General features: G+C 46.0%; 1 protein-coding gene across 2 annotated transcripts in view; it reads left to right on the top strand.

Annotated features, from left to right (window-relative positions):
- LOC147688996 (ATP-dependent translocase ABCB1-like) overlaps window positions 1-20639 on the top strand; it is a 684547-nt gene that overhangs the window by 64985 nt on the left and 598923 nt on the right. For both annotated transcript variants that reach the window (XM_086941883.1, XM_086941882.1), the window contains exon 4: window positions 14067-14258. In XM_086941883.1, coding sequence (XP_086798009.1) covers window positions 14067-14258 — 192 coding nt within the window. The remainder of the gene's footprint in view (window positions 1-14066; window positions 14259-20639) is intronic.

Below are 20639 nucleotides of genomic sequence, written 5' to 3'. Positions count from 1 at the left end.
GTCAGTCCAGATCACCTTCTTGGGCTGCTTCCTGAAAGTCAGATCTGTCAAGGGTGCAACAATGTTGCCATTCCCCATGACAAACCTCCTGTAGTACCCTGTGAGACCTAAGAAGGCTCTCACCTCTGTCTGGGTCTTGGGCGGTTCCCAAGCCATGAGGGTTTCAATCTTGGGTTGTAGAGGCGCCACCTGGCCGCTCCCAACTTGGTGTCCCAAGTACACCACAGAACCCTGCCCGATCTGGTACTTACTCGCCTTGATCGTGAGGCCTGCTTTCCACAGTGCCATCAACACTTCCCAGAGGTGGTGCAGATGTTCCTCCCAACTGGCACTGAACACTGCAATGTCATCCAGGTAGGCGGCACTGAATTCCTCTAATCCAACCAACACCTGGTTGACCAACCTCTGAAAGGTGGCAGGGGCATTCTTCATCCCAAAGGGCATAACACAGAACTGGAAATGCCCATCTGGTGTGGAGAAAGCTTACCTCTCTTTTGCCCCATCAGTCAAGGCGATCTGCCAGCACCCAGATGTTAAGTCAAACGTGCTGAGGTACCGTGCAGCCTCTAGCCAATCTATGAGCTCATCAGCTCTGGGGATGGGGTGCATGTCAATCTTCGTGACTGAATTAAGCCCTCTGTAATCCACACAGAACCAGAGTTCGGGCGCAGCATCCAGCACTGCAGCCTTCGGGAGCAGGACCACTGGGCAGGCCCAAGGACTGCTAGATGACTCAATCACACCAATTGCAAGCATCTTTGAGACCTCCTCTTTAATACAAGCCCTTACCCTGTAAATTACCCTGTAAGACTTGTGCTTCACAGGTAAGCCGTCTCCTGTGTCCACATCATGTCCAATCTGTGACACCAGGAACCAGGGAGAATAGATCAGAAAACTGTCCCAGCAACTGGTGGCAGTCATTATGTTGCTCATGGGTTAACACCATCCACTGACCCATCTTGCTCTGAGGCTGACAGGAGGTCAGGAAGAGGCTCAGTCTCCTCCTCCATCGCAGCATCCGTTGCCTAGAGCATGCCCACTTCAGACCTCTCTAAGTGGGGCTTAAGGCGGTTAACATGTAGGACCCTCAAGGGATTCCTAGGAGACCGCAAGTCCACCATGTAGGTAACTGGACTTTTGCGCCCCAAAACCTCAAATGGTCCGGTCCACTTTTCTTGGAGCGCGCAGGGCTTCACTGGGGCCATGACCCACACTTTCTTGCCAAGTTGAAGATCTACCAGAGTGGCATTCTGGTCATACCAGCGCTTCATCTCCTCCTGGATGGCTTCCAGATTCGCCCTTGTGAGGTACCTGAAATGCCTAGTCGGGTTCCTGAAGCCAGCATGTAGCTATATACATCCTGGGGAGGTTTCCTGGGAGATTGCTCCCAGCCTTCTTTAACCAATCTCAGAGGTCCTCTGACTGGGTGTTCATAGAGAAGCTCAAAGGGACTGAACCCTAGAGATGTCTGTGGCACCTCACGGTATTCAAACAACAGGCATGGTAAGAGGACGTCCCACTTATGCCTCATGGGTTCCTCCAGACCCACAATAATGCCCTTTATGGGTTGGTTGAACCTTTCAACCACCCCATTTCCTTGGGGGTGGTAAGGAGTGGTGAACTTGTACGTTACGAACTACAAAAGCCATGTCCTTCCCAGAACGGAATCAAGCATCCGAGGACCGGACCGGTTTCGAGGTAACACCTCTCATCAGCCCGGCTAGCTTGTACGTTACACCACACTCCTGCCACAGGGACTTAATATACTTGGAAATGAAGTTGGTCCCCAGTCAGACACTACCTCGCGAGGGAATCCCACTCGGGACAAAATTCACATCAGTGCTCGTCCCACCATGGGGGCCTTCACTGTCCTCAGAGGTATGGCTTCCGGGTACCAGGTGGCATGGTCCACCAAGACCAGGATGAACCTGTTGCCCATGGCTGTCTCGGGGTCCAGTGGCCCCACAATGTCAATCCCCACCCACTCAAAGGGGGTACTAACCACAGGGAATGGCTGGAGAGGAGCCTTGTGCTTCCTCCCACTCTTTCCACTTGCCTGGCAAGTCTGAAAAGTTCTGCAATGAGTATCTGAACTCTTTCGCATTTGGGGCCAATGAAAGTGGGTGATAAGCCTTTACAAAGGTCTTGTCCTGCCCCAAATGTCCTGCTAATGGCACATCATGAGCCAGCCCCAGTAGGAAGGCTCTGAACTTCTGGGGTACCACCAGCACACAGGCTGATCCAGGCTCAGCAACCTTAGGCTCACTATACAGGAGACCATTCTCCCAGTAAATCAAGTGTGACCCTGACTGATCACCAGCTGCCTGGCTTGCAAGCTGTTGCTGCAAACCCACAAGAGAAGGGCACTCTCTTTGCTCCTTGCACAATTCTTCCCTGGAGGGGCCTCCTCCTTGCTGCCAATGGGTCAGCTCAGGCAGGTCCCCCAGTTAAGCTACTTGCTCCCCGGTAGGCTCCAGGGCATCCCCCTCAGGATCTACCTCTTCCTGGGCTGTGGGAACTTGGGGGGCTGGTTTCCCACACCCCTCACCACTTCTCTCTTTAGCAGGTTCCTGGGCCTCCCTCTCAGGCTCCAGGTCCTCTTCAGAACCCCTACTGCCTGACATTGACCGGGTGGTCATGCACTCCCAGTCAGGCAGTCCAACCATCTTCAAGTGAGTTGTTTTCTCCACCTTTTTCCAAGAGGAACTCTCCAAATCATTTCCCAACAAACAGTCAACAGGCATGGTGGGCCTCACAGCTACCTGAAAAGTACCAGAGACCCCCCATACTCAAAGGGAACCTGAGCCATTAGACAATGACTCTCTGTGTTTTCGGCCTTAACAACTCGGCAAAATGCATGAGGGACAATCTGCTCTTGAGGCACCAGGTGACACCTGACACTGGCTCCTGTATCTCTAAGAGCCTCCACCTTTTGGCCATTGACGGTCACTTGCTGCCCATATTTCTTAGTGTTACCGGGCAGCTTAGCCTCTGAGACCATCTCACTGTCTCCTAAAGAGACTAAGGTCATCTGTGCTGGACCCCACCCACCTTGGACATCAATCTCGTCCCCCAAGGCTACACTAGCCATCTGCCGGGGCGGAGCACCAGTGGGTGCTTTTTTACCAAACAGGCGGCACCTGGTATCATTCACCTTATGACCCAGGTCACCACACTTGTAACATTTCAAGGGCCCCTGGGGAACAGGACTACCTGTCGGGCCCTGGCTTCCTCATAGGGGGAGGCTGGGAACCTTTCACGGGGTTCCCTTGGGGACTACTTTGGGGCCCTTTGTGGAACTCCTTCTGTTTACCCTTGTCAACCCCACTCTTCTGCCCACCCTTGGCTGAGTCTCCCATGTGACCCTTGTGGACCTGGGTGCTCACCCAGCGGTCCGCCTCCTCAGCAAGCTTTCTAGGGTTAGTCAGCTTGCTATCTATCAGATGCTGGCAAAGCTCTGGAAAACAATTATCAGACAAGTTCTCCCATGCAATAAAATCAGAGAGACCTTGAAAATTATTAACCTTGCTGCCTTTTACCCAACCATCCAATGCTCTGCATTGGATGTGACATATTCAGCCCAAGTACTGTTTTCTAACTTTTTGCATTTCCTGAACCTCTGCCTATAGAGTTCAGGTGTCAAACTTCAGGTGTCCAGACTAGAGAACTGCATTGCATCGTAGGACGCACAGAGCATAATACAGGGGCTTTTACCCTTTTTAATCGCAGCAATTGTTGTTGACTTTTTACTGTTAATAATCTACTATTTTAAAGGCTTTTGATTGATTGCTATAGAATAACAGCATAACACTACCGCATACCCGCACTTTAAAAAAAGGAAACTCACTTCTTCACCCGCTGCTTTGGCGTGGATTGAACTCCCGTGTGGTTGCTGTGCCATTTTGTGTGAGGGAGGGTCGGGCTTGCTGACACCCGGAGGCGCCATTTTGAGAGGCGTTCTAGTTGTTTGGCAGCTCCTACAGGCCACCATATTTAAGGGGGGATGCAGGTGCGCAGTACCAAACTACAGAACTGCATTGCATCATAGGACGTACAGAGCATAGTACAGGGGCTTTTACCCTTTTTAATCGCTGCGATCGTTGTTAACTTTTTACTATTGATAATCTACTATTTTAAAGGCTTTTGATTGATTGCTATAGCATACCAGCATAACTCTACCGCATACCCGATTTTTAAAAAAGAGAAACTAACTTCTTCACCCACCGCTTTGGCGTGGATAGAACTCCTGTGTTGTTGCTGTGCCATCTTGTGTGAGGGAGGGTCGGGCTTGCTGACATTCGTGGGCGCCATTTTGAGAGGCGCTCTTGTTGTTTGGCAGCTCCTAAAGGCCACCATATTTAAGTGGGGGGATGCAATCGCGCAGTGCACGCGCGCAGCGGACGTGCCAATGGCGCACCAGAGGCAAGCCCGTCTGCCCCCGTCCGCGCTCCGGAGGTGCTTGGCGCCGGTAATGCTACCTGTTCGGCCAGCACTCGAGGGTGTCTAATCTATGGCAGAGAACAACTGATGAGGTTAGGTAAGGCAGAATGCAAAGCGACCCCTGCCCTGACCTGTGTGGGAAAGGCTGGAAAGATAACTTTCATGGGGACTGATTAGTAGCCGGTCCCTTGTTAAACATTCCATTGAGGTATCAGGCCTGATAGAGGATATGGGACTAGACGCTATGGGGCCCATTATGATGTTTGGCGGATTGCCCCCGCCAGGTTGGCGGTAGCCACCGCCGGGCTGGCGGGGCAATCCGCCCGACATCATCACCAGAATTCCCCCCCACCATATTAGGATGGCGAGGGGGGACTGCGGCGGGTACCTACAGGGGTAGCTTGGGCCTTCCTTAGGGGTGACTTACATGTACGAAAAGGGAAGATTAGGACCTGGTAAGTGGGTGCCAGGTCGACATGGCAAATACAAACTAGACACTGAAGGGGCAGGCCTGAGATGCCTTTTCAGGGCTGCTTAAGTGGGTGCCACAATCAGAGCTGCAGGCCCACTAGAAGCATTTGGTTTACCGGCCCTGGCACTTTTAGTGCATGTTACTAGGGACTTACTAGTAAACCAGCCAATCATTGAAATACCAATCCATAACACAATTTACAACAGGAGCACTTGTACTTTAACACTGAACAGCAGTGAGAAAGTGCACAGATACATTAAGCCAGCAAAAACAGAGTAAAAACTGGGAGGTCAGAAGGCAAAAAGCCTGGTGAAACATGCCAAAAGATACCAGGTCTAACACTTGCACTGCAAACGGCCCAAAAGCCTGCATGATTCGTGGGTCACTTGCTCCAATTACTGGGAGGAACGGCCCCCCTCTAACAGCTATGCAGCAACTTTTGGCTTCGGAAGAACCATCCCAATCTACTACCTTATTACTAAACTCTTCTAACAAGTCAATCCCAAACCCTGACGACAGGGATGTTGGTCAGGTGTAAAACATTCACAGCTTTCAAGTCTGCCTGAAAAAACGATGAATGCTGGGAATGCTGCAAAAGCTTCCTACCCCTTGTTCTTTACGGCTGGTTCCACAGTGAATCTGAAAGAGCAAAGCAATCTACCGCTAGGAACAATGCCTGATGGGTATAGCCATGATATTGCGGAATTTGCTTCTGCACCTAACAAATGCTCTATGCTGGCAGATGTATTCCTGATCGCTCTATAAGTTCCCAAGACAAGGCACTGTCTCTACCTCAAGCAGCATCTCTGGAAAAAATACTGAACATAGTTGTGAGCAAATTTCATCAGATTAAACTGTCGCAGGAAGACGCTAGCAGATAAACTAGTGAGCAGTTGAGCCAAATCTTTGACAGCCTGCAGCAACTTACTTCCATTATGACGCAGGTGCAGCAGAAGGTTGCCAATTTGAAGGATTCAAGTGACGATCAAGCAGGAATCAACATGAAAGTTCATACTGATTTATAGCAGCTGCAGCTCAAGCAGGACGAGGCAGAGAACAGATCCAGGTGTACAAATCTAAGATTAGTTGGAATTCTGGAAGATAGAGAGGCTGACCAACCTGTTGCTACCTTAATTTTAGCACTGATCTTTAAGTAAGTTCTCACAGATAAAGAATCAGAAGGAATGGACTTAGCTATCGCACATGCCCATCGAGTCCCTGATATTCAACCTGCTAATGCGAAATAACCTAGAACATTCCTAGCAAACTTGAGGGACATTCGTATCGAAGAACAAATTCTATCTTCTGCAATGATAAATAAATCATTAATCACATCTGATAATTTCACGTTTCGTATATTGTTTTTTACTTTTCTATTGCAGAGGCACGTTGTTGCAAAGAAGGTATTGCTTTATTTGATGATTTCAAGCGCCATGGAGCTCCTGCTAGTATTTTGCAGCAATCTAATTATACGTTTTTTTTTTTTATCAGGAGCATGCACATATTTTTCACCCTGTCAACTTGGCTAGAAATCTTTTGTTTTCTATTAAACAAAATCCAGGAGCAGCTGGGCCAAGAAATGGGGTCCCTGAGATATTTGAGCACTAACAAGGGCAAGATTTAGTTGATCTGATTTGAGCAAGGTTCAGCGAGGGGACGTGCATTTCAGTGCATTTCAGCCAAATATATGAATGTATCTCATGTACGATAATACATCTCTCAAAACAGCATCATGCAATGTTAATGGTGCTAACAACCCGTTTAAATAAAAATCCACTTTAGAATGGCTTGTAGCAGCCCAAGTTCAGATAACTCTATTACAAGAGAAGCACAAAAAAGCCCAATCTAAACTACCAAAAATGCCAACATGTATCTCACAAGCATGCTACAAAACTGATTGATTGATTCATTGATTCAGTGAATTAACATATTTTGTTGTCCCCCTTTTTCAGAGGAGCAGGTTTTACTAAAGAACATTTGCTACAACACTAAACATAGTTGATATATGATTCATGTTAACTAACTTTACATGTCCAGAGTAAGCCAATAAGCTTTATTTAAAATAAAACATAGATTATATGCATCAGGTCAGGACTTTGAATCAGTCTTCTTCAGTAATTGACTTCTTTGGGGCAGTCCGTTGCAGCCAATTTCTTGAGATGCCACCAAGAAAAACCTAGCTCATCCTTACAAGATTATTTTCTAATGATTTTGGCAAATTTGGCCATATTTCTATTGGCTTTTTGTGCGTTTACTGCTGCATCCATTGTGATGCATAAGGTTCTGTTTTGCATCTGAAAAGTATTGCAATCATCCCGCATTCTCTTTTTATATCTTAATGTCATATTGTTTACAAAGCAATCATTCATGTTATTACTTCAGGACCTGCTTATTTTTTTTTTCAAGCAATGGCATCTAATCCTGACAGATGAATATTCGGTGTTTCCTCTCCGGTGCTGTCAGGGGGTAGTTTGATTGTCATGATCATACTGGTGCACTGGAAAAAAAGATTACAAACACTCTGAGTAATAAAAAAAATGTAAATTATTACTAGGTTAATAGCAAACAATACTGAATGCTTCTGGGTTTTTATTCGTCTTACTAGCACAAAGATGGACAGCCTTCAGCAACTCCCACCTAGTACGGCGATGTGGCTCTCACAGCGAACCCCATAGTATCTCCTCTACTTTGCTGCTGGGATTCTGCTCATACACGGGCTTTCAAGCTGCCTCATCTCCTATGGCCTGGCGGCTCCTATCCTCTGCTGCTGGGCCACACCAGCCTATCAGCTTTCCTGGCAGTTTTGCTGTAATCCCGCCACCATGTCTCTGCTGTAGTTCAGTGCAGGAAGTTTATCCTTTCTACTCACAATCATTGCACAAGTCAATAGGTCTGGCTTGTACATCAGAAGACCCGCATTAAGAATGCTTTTTCAAAAAAGTAAATAAAGTGTTCCAATCTTATTTTCACAGTTGGCCAAATGGTCAAATTCTTAGAAGCAAAGTTGCTTAGCTCTGAGCTAATACACATCTCGAGAACCATCATACTGGTCAGACCAGGAATAGAAAAAAATGAAATGTTACAGTAACTTAGTTAGCTCAGGCCTGATCAACAGGTCCATAAAAAAATAAATATTGCTGAAGATTTGTCTCCACAGCCCCATACAATCATGACACTGCTGATAAGAAAGAAGTAGCTTCTAGCAGCTGAACATGCTGTCCTAGACACGGAGAGAAGAGAGATCTGTACTGCCACTTTCCCTGGGGCCTTAAAGGGAGAGTGAAGCTAACATTTCCCTTGGGTGCCTTTGGCTGAGGCCCTGTAGTTAGTTTTTCCTGCTACGGAATTTGCCGAAGGTTTTTTTATAACTGGTCTCTCAAAGAGATGTAGATGACAGTGTTTCACAAACTCCAGAAACAGATAAAACCAGCAAGTATTGATAGTTAGCCTGAGGAGGAACATTTGGCTACAGGCACTGGCCAAAGTGCCCACCCATGGGTGTGGGCTCTTTAGTGTGAACAGAGGATGGATCCAGGAAACAATACCTTAAACAACAAACAGAAAATGCTGCCAAGTTCGGGTGGAAAGACGACCTTTGCAATACCTGGAGGGATGTGTACTCAGACCACGAGTGGTCAAGAGGAATGAAGTTGGGTAACAAAGATTGGGGGAGGAAAGTAAATGGATGGGTGAGACTAGTGAACACCTGAAAAACCTAGGCTTCTCAAGTCAAGTCCAAAACGAGAAAAAGTCACACTAATGAAACAGGATAGAACCCTCAAAGGCAATGCTTACAGATATATTTGTACAGTGGGAACCATACCATGGAGCCAGCCAAGTGCTTATCCTATATAAATTAATCAACAATAAAATAGTAGTATAAACAAGAAAGGTAGAGTTGTGTAGAAGTGGGTATGTGAATGTCAGAGAATTCGATTTGACTTAAGTTTTACACATCTAGGGTGATTTGTTTTGCGATTTCAATAGCAAGGCCACTGAACCAATATTGTTAAGGCCAGCAATCATGTATTTGACGTGCAAACTAAAGCAATCTGGTTCTTCGAAAGGTGAATATTGCCTGACCCATGCAATATATGAATATGTTTTATTTGTGGTGTGGTGAATTCCAGGATGTTTCAGGCACTTGGACTGGCTGTGATCAGAGTAGCAGACCAGTATCGCGCCTCCGCAACACTGATGAGTTGCACTGCTGTTTATACACGTGCTTGGTTTCATAAGAGATATGCCTAAAGGTGACCTGGTACTTATACATCCTTATGCTATAAGGACTGTGGCAAGGACGAGGGACATCCTGTTTCCCTCCTTCCTTCCTGGAAGAGGGCTTCTGGCAATCTTTCATCATTTGAGTACAGTTTCCCTGGGAGGGTACCTGTAGTTCACTCTCTCCCCTCTCTGGAAGAGGAATTCAAAATGGCCAACATTTGAGAGAAGCTTTTGCCGCAAATCGAAGAATTAATAAGGAGCCGATAAACACAACCACTCACAATATACTGCATTGACATATATTACCTGTATAGGAGGGGGTAATGAACGACGAGAATACTCGTGAAGATTCCAGATCACCGGTTACAAATGGATCCCACGTTTCCCATGGCCAGAACATGAACGCATAGCACTGAAGAAACTGCGACAAAGAGATAATTGCAGTTGTTCTCATTTGCAACATGAAACTGCTTATTTGTGTCCATTGGTTTAATTTGATATTGTTCATTTAATATTATTATAGAACATGCCTTGGGTCTATTTGCATGGCACACAATTAACATGTCCAAAAACGTGTAGGTTAAAATAAGAGGAGAAAACACAGGACTATTGGCTTCTCAAATACACTCACTGCAGGGTTCTATGTTTGTCCCAATGGTAGAAGGTTCGAATATCAGTGGGTGCATCAGCCTTTCATTCTCCTGGAGTCGATGACAGAGTACTATCGTAATGGTAAGAATACCCATCTGTTTTTCAGAATCAAGCTGTAAACAGGCGAATGTGAGCTTGACAAATACATATGGGGCAGATTTACAAGCCCCTTGCGACACTTTTACGCCGCTGTTGCTTCACTTTTGTGACGCAGCATCGGCGTAAACAATGCGCCACGTTGCGACTTATTTACAACGTGATGCATCTAGGCAGATGTGTCACGTTGTAAAGCCCTGCGCCACATGAAACCTGTGTCTAATTTCATGTGGGCGTTCTGTCCCAGGGTCGGCGTTCCCTCGTAGGAAAGCCCCGTAAAACTGATGCAGTGAAATCTACAAGATTTCACGGAGTCAATTTTACGACGCTGCTGCGTCAAATCCTTACGCCTGCCTGAAGCAGGCGTAAGGAGTGACGCACCACGTTGAGTATGGGTGGCCCCTGTGCATTGCAGGAGTTGTGCCGCGCTTACGACGCGACTCCAGCAATGAGCCGCCCATACACCACAAGATGCGTCACGCATCTTACCTTCCTTGCACCATGGTGTGCCGCATTGTAAATGCGGCGTATCTGTGATGGCGGAAGGAGAGGATTGCATGACGCATCTGTTCTGGCGCATCCCTGCTGATTTGCAGAGATGCGTCAGAACATGTAAATATGCCCCATGGTGTATAAAGTTTACCTGCTCCTAGGAAAGAATATGAATGAGACAGAAACAGATAGTGTCAATGTGATTCAAGAGTCGTTGGAAGAACACCAATTATTCCAAAAAGGAGTGGAGTTAGAAAATGTGAGACAAATTATGAAAAGGGAATGCAGGCCGGGAGAATGAGAGACCAAGTGCAGGGCCTGACTTGTGTGAATAAGACACTTGTTATTAAATCTTTTCAAAGAGGCACATTGTTCCCAGAGGCAAGAAGAACACGTCTCTTTTGCCAAGATAAGCTTATGAATTATTGCACGGCTGATGAAATAAAATAAACCATGCAATGACAAAACAAATATCTCCAGCTTTGTAAGAAATGGAAGTGCTGCATCTTTATCGTGTGGACTTGTGTACGGTCGTGAGCACGAACGAGTGGCTGAAAGTGGGAATCCGCCATTGGTTCTGAAAAGGAGTAGAAGGGTGAATAGATCAATCGATTAATATACAAGTGACTGACTGTCAGGGAGGTGAGTGTTTGCACAGACGAATAAGTGAGTGATGGGGAAGCATGGGCAGACTTAAGGGAGGCCGCAGAAAGAAGGGACATTACTGAATTCTGGAGAATTGTTAATAGACCATGTTTTCAGGACGGTAATGCCCCTGATATCGGGACAAACATTCTGCCGGATCATTGGCTCACACATTTTAAGGGCCTGTATAACTACGGAACAGAAATTGTCCCAGAGGAGGTGAGGTTGCCCAGCAGGGACAGGTAGTAGACTTTACCCTAAATGAAATTACTGTAGGAATTGAGGGATTAACAAAAAATAAAGCCCCAGGCCCAGATGGGACCCAACCTGACCTGTTTTTGAGTAATGTTGAGCTGCTGGCCCCAATACTGACACGAGTAATAAATGCTGCTAATAGGTCTGGCTTGCCTGCTCTTGGTCTATGGCTATAATCGTCCCTATTTTTAAAAAGGGTAATAGGGACAATCCTCAGTGTTATCGACCAATTTCACTGATAGATGTGTCAGCTAAGATATTGGGTCGGGTAATCCTTAATCGCCTTACTGAGTGGACCGAGGATAATAACATCGTCTCGGACATTCAGTATGGCTTTAGGATAGGGAGGTCTACAAGTGACCAATGCCTGAACCTCTATATGCTGATAGCAAAATATACTAAAGCTAGCAATGAAGCCACTTACCTGGGGTTTATGGATTTGGCAGCTACCTTTGACCATGTGAATAGGGATAAGCTTTGGGCTATGATGATCAACTTGGGGATTGACCTGGGCTTGATCAACATCTTAAGGGAGTTACATAGGGATACCACTGCTAGGGTATGCTACAACATGGATGGGGGATTGACAGAATCCTTCCCATGCAGGAGTGGGTGAGGCAAGGATGTATCCTTACCCCTTTTTTATTCTCACTATATATTAATAATTTAGAGCAGTTTCTGAATAACCTAAATACAGATTGCCCAAGAGTAGGGTCCCGCTGCATCCCAGTACTTTTGTACGCGGATGACGCGGTCCTAATCACTTGTACCCTAAAGAGCCTACAGATTTTAATAGACGGATTTGTTAAGTTTATGGAAACTTTAGACCTGTCTGTTAATTTGGAAAAATCATATGTAATGCTGGCGGGTAATAAACCTTGTACCATTTTCTCTTATAGGATAGGAAGCCATATTTTAGAAAGGGTTCAGTCCTTCTCGTATCTAGGCTTATTATTTGATGGTTCCTTAAAATGTAATCCTTTGATGGAGGAACGTTGCTGTAAATTGGTTTCCGCTAATGGCGCTACTGCAAGTTATGGGCGGAGGGTTGGCAGATGGTCTTCCGAACAAGTAATGAATCTTTATAGCTCCATTTGTTTCTCCAAAGCTATGTATGGGGCAGAAGTATGGGGCTTTGCGAATATCAACCAATTACAGCGGGAGGAAAATAAATTCCTACGATCACTCCTGAATATCCCTCAGAACACCCCAGCTGTAATAGCCCATAGAGAACTAGGGAGGCCATATCTTGAAGACTTGGTTAAGCTCAGACCCATCTTGGCTTGGTTAAAAATCTGGACAAATCCTGAGGCGACCTTGAGTAGGCAAATCCTAGGTGATTGCCTGGGAAGGGATAAAAGTATGAGTATACCATGGCTTAATTATGTAAAGACTAGTTTGGAAAGCCTTGGTCATAAGGACCTTTTTACAAATCCCGCAGCAATTGTATCTCAAGATAAGTTGACTATAGAGAGATATTTTTTGGCCCAGAGAATCGCACACAGAACAGAGGTTGAAGGGATCAAATGTACTGTGAGTGCCCATAGCCTTGTCAAAAGTACTGAGGGAATGGAGCCATACCTCTACCTTATGTATAACGCCCAGGATAGGTTTTTAATGTCTCGTTTTAGGCTCAATCTGTTACCATATTTATTGGCGGATCCACCAGGTTTTAGACATTTAATTGAGCAGAAGGGTGCCTGCGACAATAGGTCTCCGCAGGACACCCTTCATTTTGTACTTTTGTGTTCTTTTTATTCAATGCCTAGGCGTAGATTTCTGATAGGAATTTTAAAACAAGCTAAATTGACACATGCCAAAGCCGCTTTACTTTTTTTGCCACAGGCGATTGACCCCCTGACATTATGTAGCATTATGAATTTTATGAGATTGAGGGTAACTAGAGGGTAACTAGAGGGTAGGCCTGATTGTTACTATTATAATGAATTTTTCTTGCTAACCTCTTTTCAATTTTATGTAATTGCAGTCAGGGTTCTGATAATGATTTAATTGTATTTTAATTGTTTGTATATATGTGCTTTTATTGTGTTTTTTTAATTACCGAATAAAGAACTCTTGACTTGACTTGAGTGATGGGCAAGTGCATGAGTGAATGTGAAGGTGGATGAGTGGATGCATGGATGAATGGATGGAGGGATGAAAATGTAAATAAAGAATGAATGGACGAGTACATTGGGAACTGAGTGATTGGATGGATGCATCAGTGGAAATTGTTAGAAATTATGATATTGCCGGTCCCATAAAAGTATAACAGCTTTGCAAGATGTGTTAAACCAATAGAGGGAAAACAGTGTGGTAAATGCTGAACAGTCCATTATCAAACAACATTAGAGCCCAGACTCCAGCCTTGCTCCTCTATATGGTCATTGAGCCCCTCGGTTCTTCTAAAGTTCTTCTTATAAAGTACAACTGCGAGTACATTATCATATATAACTCATAAAATATATTAGTTATTGCTTTTTCCACTATTATCATGATGCTGACTGTTCATCATACGTAACATGTTTATGAGGGACACACCTTTGTATTGGAGCCTTTAACCCGGACTCAGCTTCCCTCACAACAATGTCAGTAAAAGCATTTGATAATGGTACTTTGGGGATTTCTCTCTTCTCTTTGTGGAAATCTATAATTCCCTTGCATTTGCCATACGATCAAGGCACTGCATTCGGTGAGTAGAGCAAATGTTAAAAAAAGTTTTGCATAATATTGAGTTCATGCAGATCTTATTCAGCAGTTTAAAAAGTAACTCTTTTTTTCCATCCAACAGGATAGCTTGGTATTATGCTGGAGTTGCTCTTGCTGTACTCATATTGAGTTTCTTTCAAGTCTGGTTCTTTTTCCTTGCTGCAACTCGACAGACTGCCAGGATCCGGCGCAAGTTCTTCCAAGCCATCCTCCACCAGGAAATGGCCTGGTTTGATTCATCTAAAACGGGAACACTGAACAACAGATTAACAGAGTAAGAATGTGTTTTTGAACACCAAATTTAAATCACTCATCTGGCAAATAGTTTAAGGATTCATTCCCGGTCTCCCTGAGATCTAAATCAGGGAAAGAATTGTTGTGAGATTAAAAAACTGGTCTCTGTATTTTTACTTGCTTGTCCACAGTTGACCTAGAGCTGTGTTGTTATTTTAACTTTGCCTGCATTTGCTCCCTTACCTTTCCTGTGTGTGGCTGTGCCGCTGGACTCCCCGTTCCACCGCAAGCTGACTACTAGCTCGATTGATGTGGAGGGAGCCCATTGGCCGCGACACTCGCTAGGGGTTACTCACTTCCGGTTGAAGGAGGTGAGCAGTCTAGCGCTCCGACCTCCTCCTCCTCCTTATAACCCGATGCAATTTACGACGCGGAGCGGACGCGCGCAGCAGGCGCGCCTAAGGTAAGCCCGTCTGCGCCAGTCCGCGCACGGCTGGGACCAGGGGCCAGTCGCCCTGCTTGATGACCCTCCACCTGGGTGTACTCGGCGGAAGAACTGCTCTCGTTATGTGGCAAAGTACCCTCTCCCACGCCCATGCTGGGTCCAGACAATCTTGCATGCCTCAGCTTAGTGCAACACTTCCCTTACACTCCTGTTGCTGCCTCGCCGCTTCTGGGGGACTCTGACTCGGTCCCTTCACCAATCACTCTGCCCTCAGACAGGTCAGGTGTTAGACGTAACTGTTTGTCTATCTGGTACCTCAATACCAGATCGCTGGTTAAACACCAGGTCGAGATTTTCTATCTTCTCGACACAGTCAGGCCTGAAATACTTCTATTGTCTGAAACTTGGCTCACGGCAGAGTCCTCCCCCGATATCCTGGCAGCCGTCCCTGATGGCTATTATGTCCTCCAGGCTAACCGCCCCCAGGGTAAAATTGAAGGGGGGGTGGCAACCATCATCTCTCACTCCCTCAAATCCAAGTCGTTCACCATGCTCCCTATACCCTCCGCTGACTATGTTCTTTTCAAATTAGAGTTAGACACCCTCCCTCTTACTTTTGCCCTATTCTACCGTCCTCCTGGTCAGTCATCCAGCTTCCTGCACCATTTTGGCAGCATGGTAGCTGAATTAGCAATAAATCATGCCAGCATCCTCGTAATTGGGGATTTTAACTTCTGGCCCAATGCCCTGCACGAAAGTGCCCACTCTAGGGAGTTCACCGACCTGTTAGTCGGTCTCAACTTCTCTCAGTTCATTCATACACCTACCCATGTTAAGGGACACATCCTCGACCAAGTCTAGTCACTGAATGAGGACATCTGTGATGTACAGATCTCCCCATGTGCTTGGTCGGACCATTTTTCCATCTCTTTCACAGTCCCCAAGTCCTCAACTATGACAGCACGCCCCGGTAACCCTCCACTAATTCGTAATTGGGGCCGAGTCGATATCCCTTCGCTCTGTCTCTCACTTGCCACTACGACTCCTCCCCTGACTGGGGAGGCTGGTCTTCCTCTGTCTGTCAATGTTCAGGCAGAGAACATTTATAACTGGCTGGCAGATGCTCGGGACACTTTTGCCCCATTAAGGAAACTTAGGACCAAACGCCCCCATGATGCTCAGCGTTGGTTCACTAGTGATCTCTCCAACATGAAACTTGCACTACGACAAGCAGAGCACAAGTGGAGAGCTCATTACTGTCCTCACAAGAGGTTGATCTTTTCGGCAGCACTGAAAGAATACAAAGCCGCCATTCTCGTTGCCAAAACAGAATATTTCTCGCAGAAAATTCTCAACTCCTCTAATAAATCGAGGAAGATTTTCATGATAGTCATCGAGCTTGCAAAACCTGACCGGGTCACAATGCCCCCTTGCTCTCCCAGACTCTCTGTGATTCTCTCAGCAATTACTTTGTTGATAAGATAGATCTCATCAAAGCGAGTATCCCTAGCCTTGATCAGGGATTCGACATAGGCAACCCCCCAATGAACCCTCTTTCGCTATTGAATTTTCCCCCAGTTACCACTGATACTTTCCCGAGCTTCTTTGCAGAGTCCGCTCCGGCTCTCCCTCCGATAGTTGCCCAGCTCATGTTGTTCTGAAGGTCTTTCTCGACCTCCCTGAGGTCCCCCTCTCCTTGCTTAATAATTCCCTCAGCCAGGGTATGGTTCCCAGTCCTTTTAAATCTGCCATTGCCACACCTATTCTGAAAAAAACAGGGGCTAATCTGGCCACTCTCAGCAATTTTCGGCTGATATATCTGCTCCCATTTCTGGGCAAACTGCTGGAAGTCCATGTCTCCAGCTGTCTTCGCTCTTTCATTCAAAGTTCTGGGTTTCTAGACCAGCACCAGGCACGATTCAGAGCTCGGCACTCTACTGAGTCGGTCATGGTAGTAGTCCATGATGAACTCAGAAAGGGAGCAGACCGGATCATCTCCCAGGCCTTGGGGCTCCTTGACTTGTCGGCGGCATTCGATACCGTTGATCATTCCATCCTTATTCAGTGGATCGAGAACGCCGGCATCAGGGGCACCCCGCTCAGGTGACTTGCCTCATTTTTGCAAGACCGCAAGCAAGCAGTTTGTCTTGGTTCCTTCAGGTCCGAGGACCTTGCTTGTGGGGTCCCCCTGGGCTCCTCCCTTTCCCCCTTATTATTTAATCTTTATATCCTCCCACTGATTCCCAAACTCAGAGAGAAACCAGTGGTTATTTTCAATTATGCAGATGATTTGCAGCTCATCTTCAATATTGACTCCTCCCCTTCCTCAGTAGAGAACTTTCAGAGCACAATGATGTTCATCAGCAGCTGGATGAGCGCTAATCAGCTTAAGCTTAATCCAGACAAAACTGAGCTGGTGCTCACTGGACCCCCGAATAATCCATGGAATCCCAGCTTCTGGCCAATCACGCTGGGTGGAGCCCCCTGCCCAGCGAGATCAGTCAAGAGTCTTGGAGTGACCATCAGTAAGGATCTGTCTATGAAACACCAAAACAAATCTGTGATGTTGGCTTGCTTCTTCCATCTGCGCCGCATCAGGAAGATTAGCAGATTCCTTACCCATGATGCCCTGGTTCACATCGTACTGGGCTTAGTAGTGTCCCTCATTGATTACGCGAACTCCCTCTACATCGGGATTCCCCTCTACCAGTCTCACCAACTCCAACTCGCCCAAAACCAGGCTGACAGAATGATCTTTCGGCAACCCAAGTCTTGTTCTGTGAAACCGCTCCTGAAAAATCTGCACTGGCTCCTAGTAGTCCAGCGTAGTCTCTTCAAGGTTGGCTGCACCACCTACCTAGCTCTCACTAATCAAGGTCCCTCTTTCATTGGTGCCCTGCTCCAGCGATATATCCCCTCCCGAACACTTCGGTCGGCTGGCCTTAACCTCCTCTCCACCTGTACGCTCAAGCGTAAAAGGCTTGGGGGTCTAAGATTTGCCTCACAAGCCCCTCGCCTGTGGAATTCCCTCCCGCCCGACCTACGCCACATTACCTCCTACCAGGTATTCAGAAGAGCCCTGAAGACGTGGCTGTTTGTACAGGCATTTGAGTAACATCCTCCTACTCTTTTGTCAGCATCAGTTAGTCTCAAAGCGCCAAGAATATGCTGGTGTACGTGCGCTGTATAAATGTCTTTTTCATTCATTCATTCATTCATTCATTCATTCATTCAATACTCTTTATGCAGCTTCTAGGATTCTTTGGGGGAAATAATGATATGAATAATAGAAGGTGCATACTAGTTTGGTAAATGTGTTAGAACAGAAAAGTTACCTTAATAAAGTACTTAGCTGCATATTTAAAAAAGCCTGGTTACGTTTTTTCCCTTCATATCCCTGACGCCCTTGGGTGCGTGTAATGCATTGCACTAGTGATTGTGCAGTTGTGCAGAGATTTTACTAATATTTTTATGGATTAGTCACGAATGTAAGTTACCTTGAATGATCCATACGAGAACGACTTTCACTAACTGAAAATAACATGTCGCTCATGACAAATTCCAGGGCATATTTTCCCAATCAACAGTGTAAAACAGCTGAGTCACCAGGGCAGTTCTTGTAACTAGCCCAGGGTAGACCATACAGGGAACTAAACTTATCACCTCTCCATGTTGACGAACAAAGGCCCATATGAGTAATGACGGCGTTTTCTTAATGATTATAATCAACGATTAAAATCAGTGACGGCTGGCACGGATCGGGGCTGGTGAGGCGGAGGGCGGAGTGTTGGTGGAAGGGGGTAAAGAAAAGAAAATAAAACTTACCTCCTTGCCGTATCTCTCCCAGTGGTACGTCATCGTTCCTCCGCTCTGGCTTGAACAGAAAGCACCCAGGCTCCCCTAAGCCAATCACAACGCCGCAATGCAGCATCTGAGCACCATGGTGCAGCACTCAGCCAGGGAATGGGAGCCTGGGCATATTCTCCACCCAGACTGTAATGCAGCCTGAGTTGAGAATATGCAAAGTGTGCATGACTGTCTAGCTGGCCCAAGAAGGCCAGCCAAACAGTCATGGGTACTTACAGAATGCTCACCACTCACCCTCATGCTCTGAAAGCAGATCAGCCCCGCCCGCAAAGCTGCCACAGCAGGAACACATAACATGATCATAACAACGAGTTATTATCATTTTTTTTCCCACTGCTAGAAGCAGTGGGGCGACACTCCTCTGCCTTAGTGGTAGAGCCGCCACTGATTAAGATAGAAAAATCCCTGGCAAGGCAGTTTTTTCAAAAGATCACCACCGGAGCGATAAGCTACAGACAAACCATTGGTTCAGTTGACCGAAGGCCAGCAATGGGCCTTGGCAGATAAATGTATCTGTGAGGCAGAATAAGGGCAGCAAAAGCCGTGTCACGTTGCAGAGAAAACCCGCTTTAAAGCAATGCGTTACTGTATAGAAATTCATCTTTATCTAGCACCGCCTCGAAATTGTTTTATATTTTGGGGATTCTCCATAGTGACCTTTTGAGCTCTAGGCCATCAAACAAGACAGAAGACAAAGAAAATATGTTACCATTTCGTTTAGCATATTTGGCATTTTGTAAGTCACTTGTTATTTGCACAAAAATGAAGAAAGATGTCTAAAGGTCAAATTCTAAATATGATCCCGCAGAGACGTTTCTTCACTTTAATTGGAAGGAACTCCTGTCTCATGTACCGTAAAACAGACATGTATTACTCTGTGCTAGACTAGACGATTAAAGTAAAAGCCAAACAAATTTGACAAACAAATAGTATAAGTAACACTGCATAAATAAGCCATAGAAGAATGCCAAGGTGGATAGTACATGAATTATTATGGAAGCTTTGCATATATTTGTAGGTTACAATGTGTATCATAACCTTAATTGTTATGTCACATGAGGCCCCACGCAGGCTGTATGTTTCTATTTGTCTATAACTCCAGTGGTGGCTGCCACCAAAAAAGGGTGGTGAGCAGGTGGAGGGAACGCAGGAGGGGGAGCGCAAGGGGGGAGCGTGGGGTATTAATAAATAATATTATTTAAAAAAAACTGCCGGCCACCTCCCAAGTTGCGCCTCCTGTGCTCGTCCTAGTCCTAGCAGCCCCTGGGACAGACTACCTGCGCAATCCCCGTGCTGCTCTCATGCAATGAGAGCAGCATGGGGATTGGCCTGAGCAGGCTGAAAATACACTCTCCTCTGCTCAGGCCAAGGAGTCTGTGGGGTTTCTCCAGCCCAGCTGTTCAATGCAGCCAGGTTGGAGAAACATAAGTGTGCATGTGTGCTTGTGCAGCCCAAGACAGCCGCCAAACAAACGTGAGCACTTAGGGCCTCATTTATGAAAGCCTTGCGCCACCGGTGCGTACTTTTTCCAATGTTAAAAGTGACGCACCGGCGGCATAAGGCCTTCATAAATAAGGCCCTTAGAACTTAGTGCACATGGCACTACTCCTCCCCCTCCCATGCCTTGGCCCACGCATCCCTGCAAGCACTGGCAAATGAAAAATAAAATAATGCTAGAACACGGTTTTATTTTTCACCTGCTGGCTCTAAGTCAGGCAGTGGGGAGACGCTTCTTCGTCATTGCGGAGTAGCCGCCGCTGTAGTAAAGAGATTTGTAAGAACATTATGCTTCCATATAAGTGAGTAAAAAATAAAAATCATTAGTCAGGATAAAATATTATTGGATATGCCTCAAATACAGCTTTTTAAAGTTTGAGCAATCAGTCTGTTCTCGTGCCCTTTATTGCGTTCTTATATATGAGAGCTGTAGGTCTGACAGATGATTAAAGGCAATTTCAAGATTCAAAGAAACTTTATTCGGATATCAGAGTATCCATAAAAGTACAAATACATAAAATTCACTACAAAATTTAAAAACATCATAAGGTCACGTAATGCATACAAATTCATGGGTCAAACATAGTCTGTCTAGCTCGAACGGCTATTCGC

This window comes from Lissotriton vulgaris, chromosome 10 (genome assembly GCF_964263255.1).
Source record: "Lissotriton vulgaris chromosome 10, aLisVul1.2, whole genome shotgun sequence".
Taxonomy (NCBI): Eukaryota; Metazoa; Chordata; class Amphibia; order Caudata; family Salamandridae; genus Lissotriton; species Lissotriton vulgaris.
Note: the sequence above shows the minus strand (reverse complement) of the source record. Positions and strands in the feature narration are given on the sequence as shown.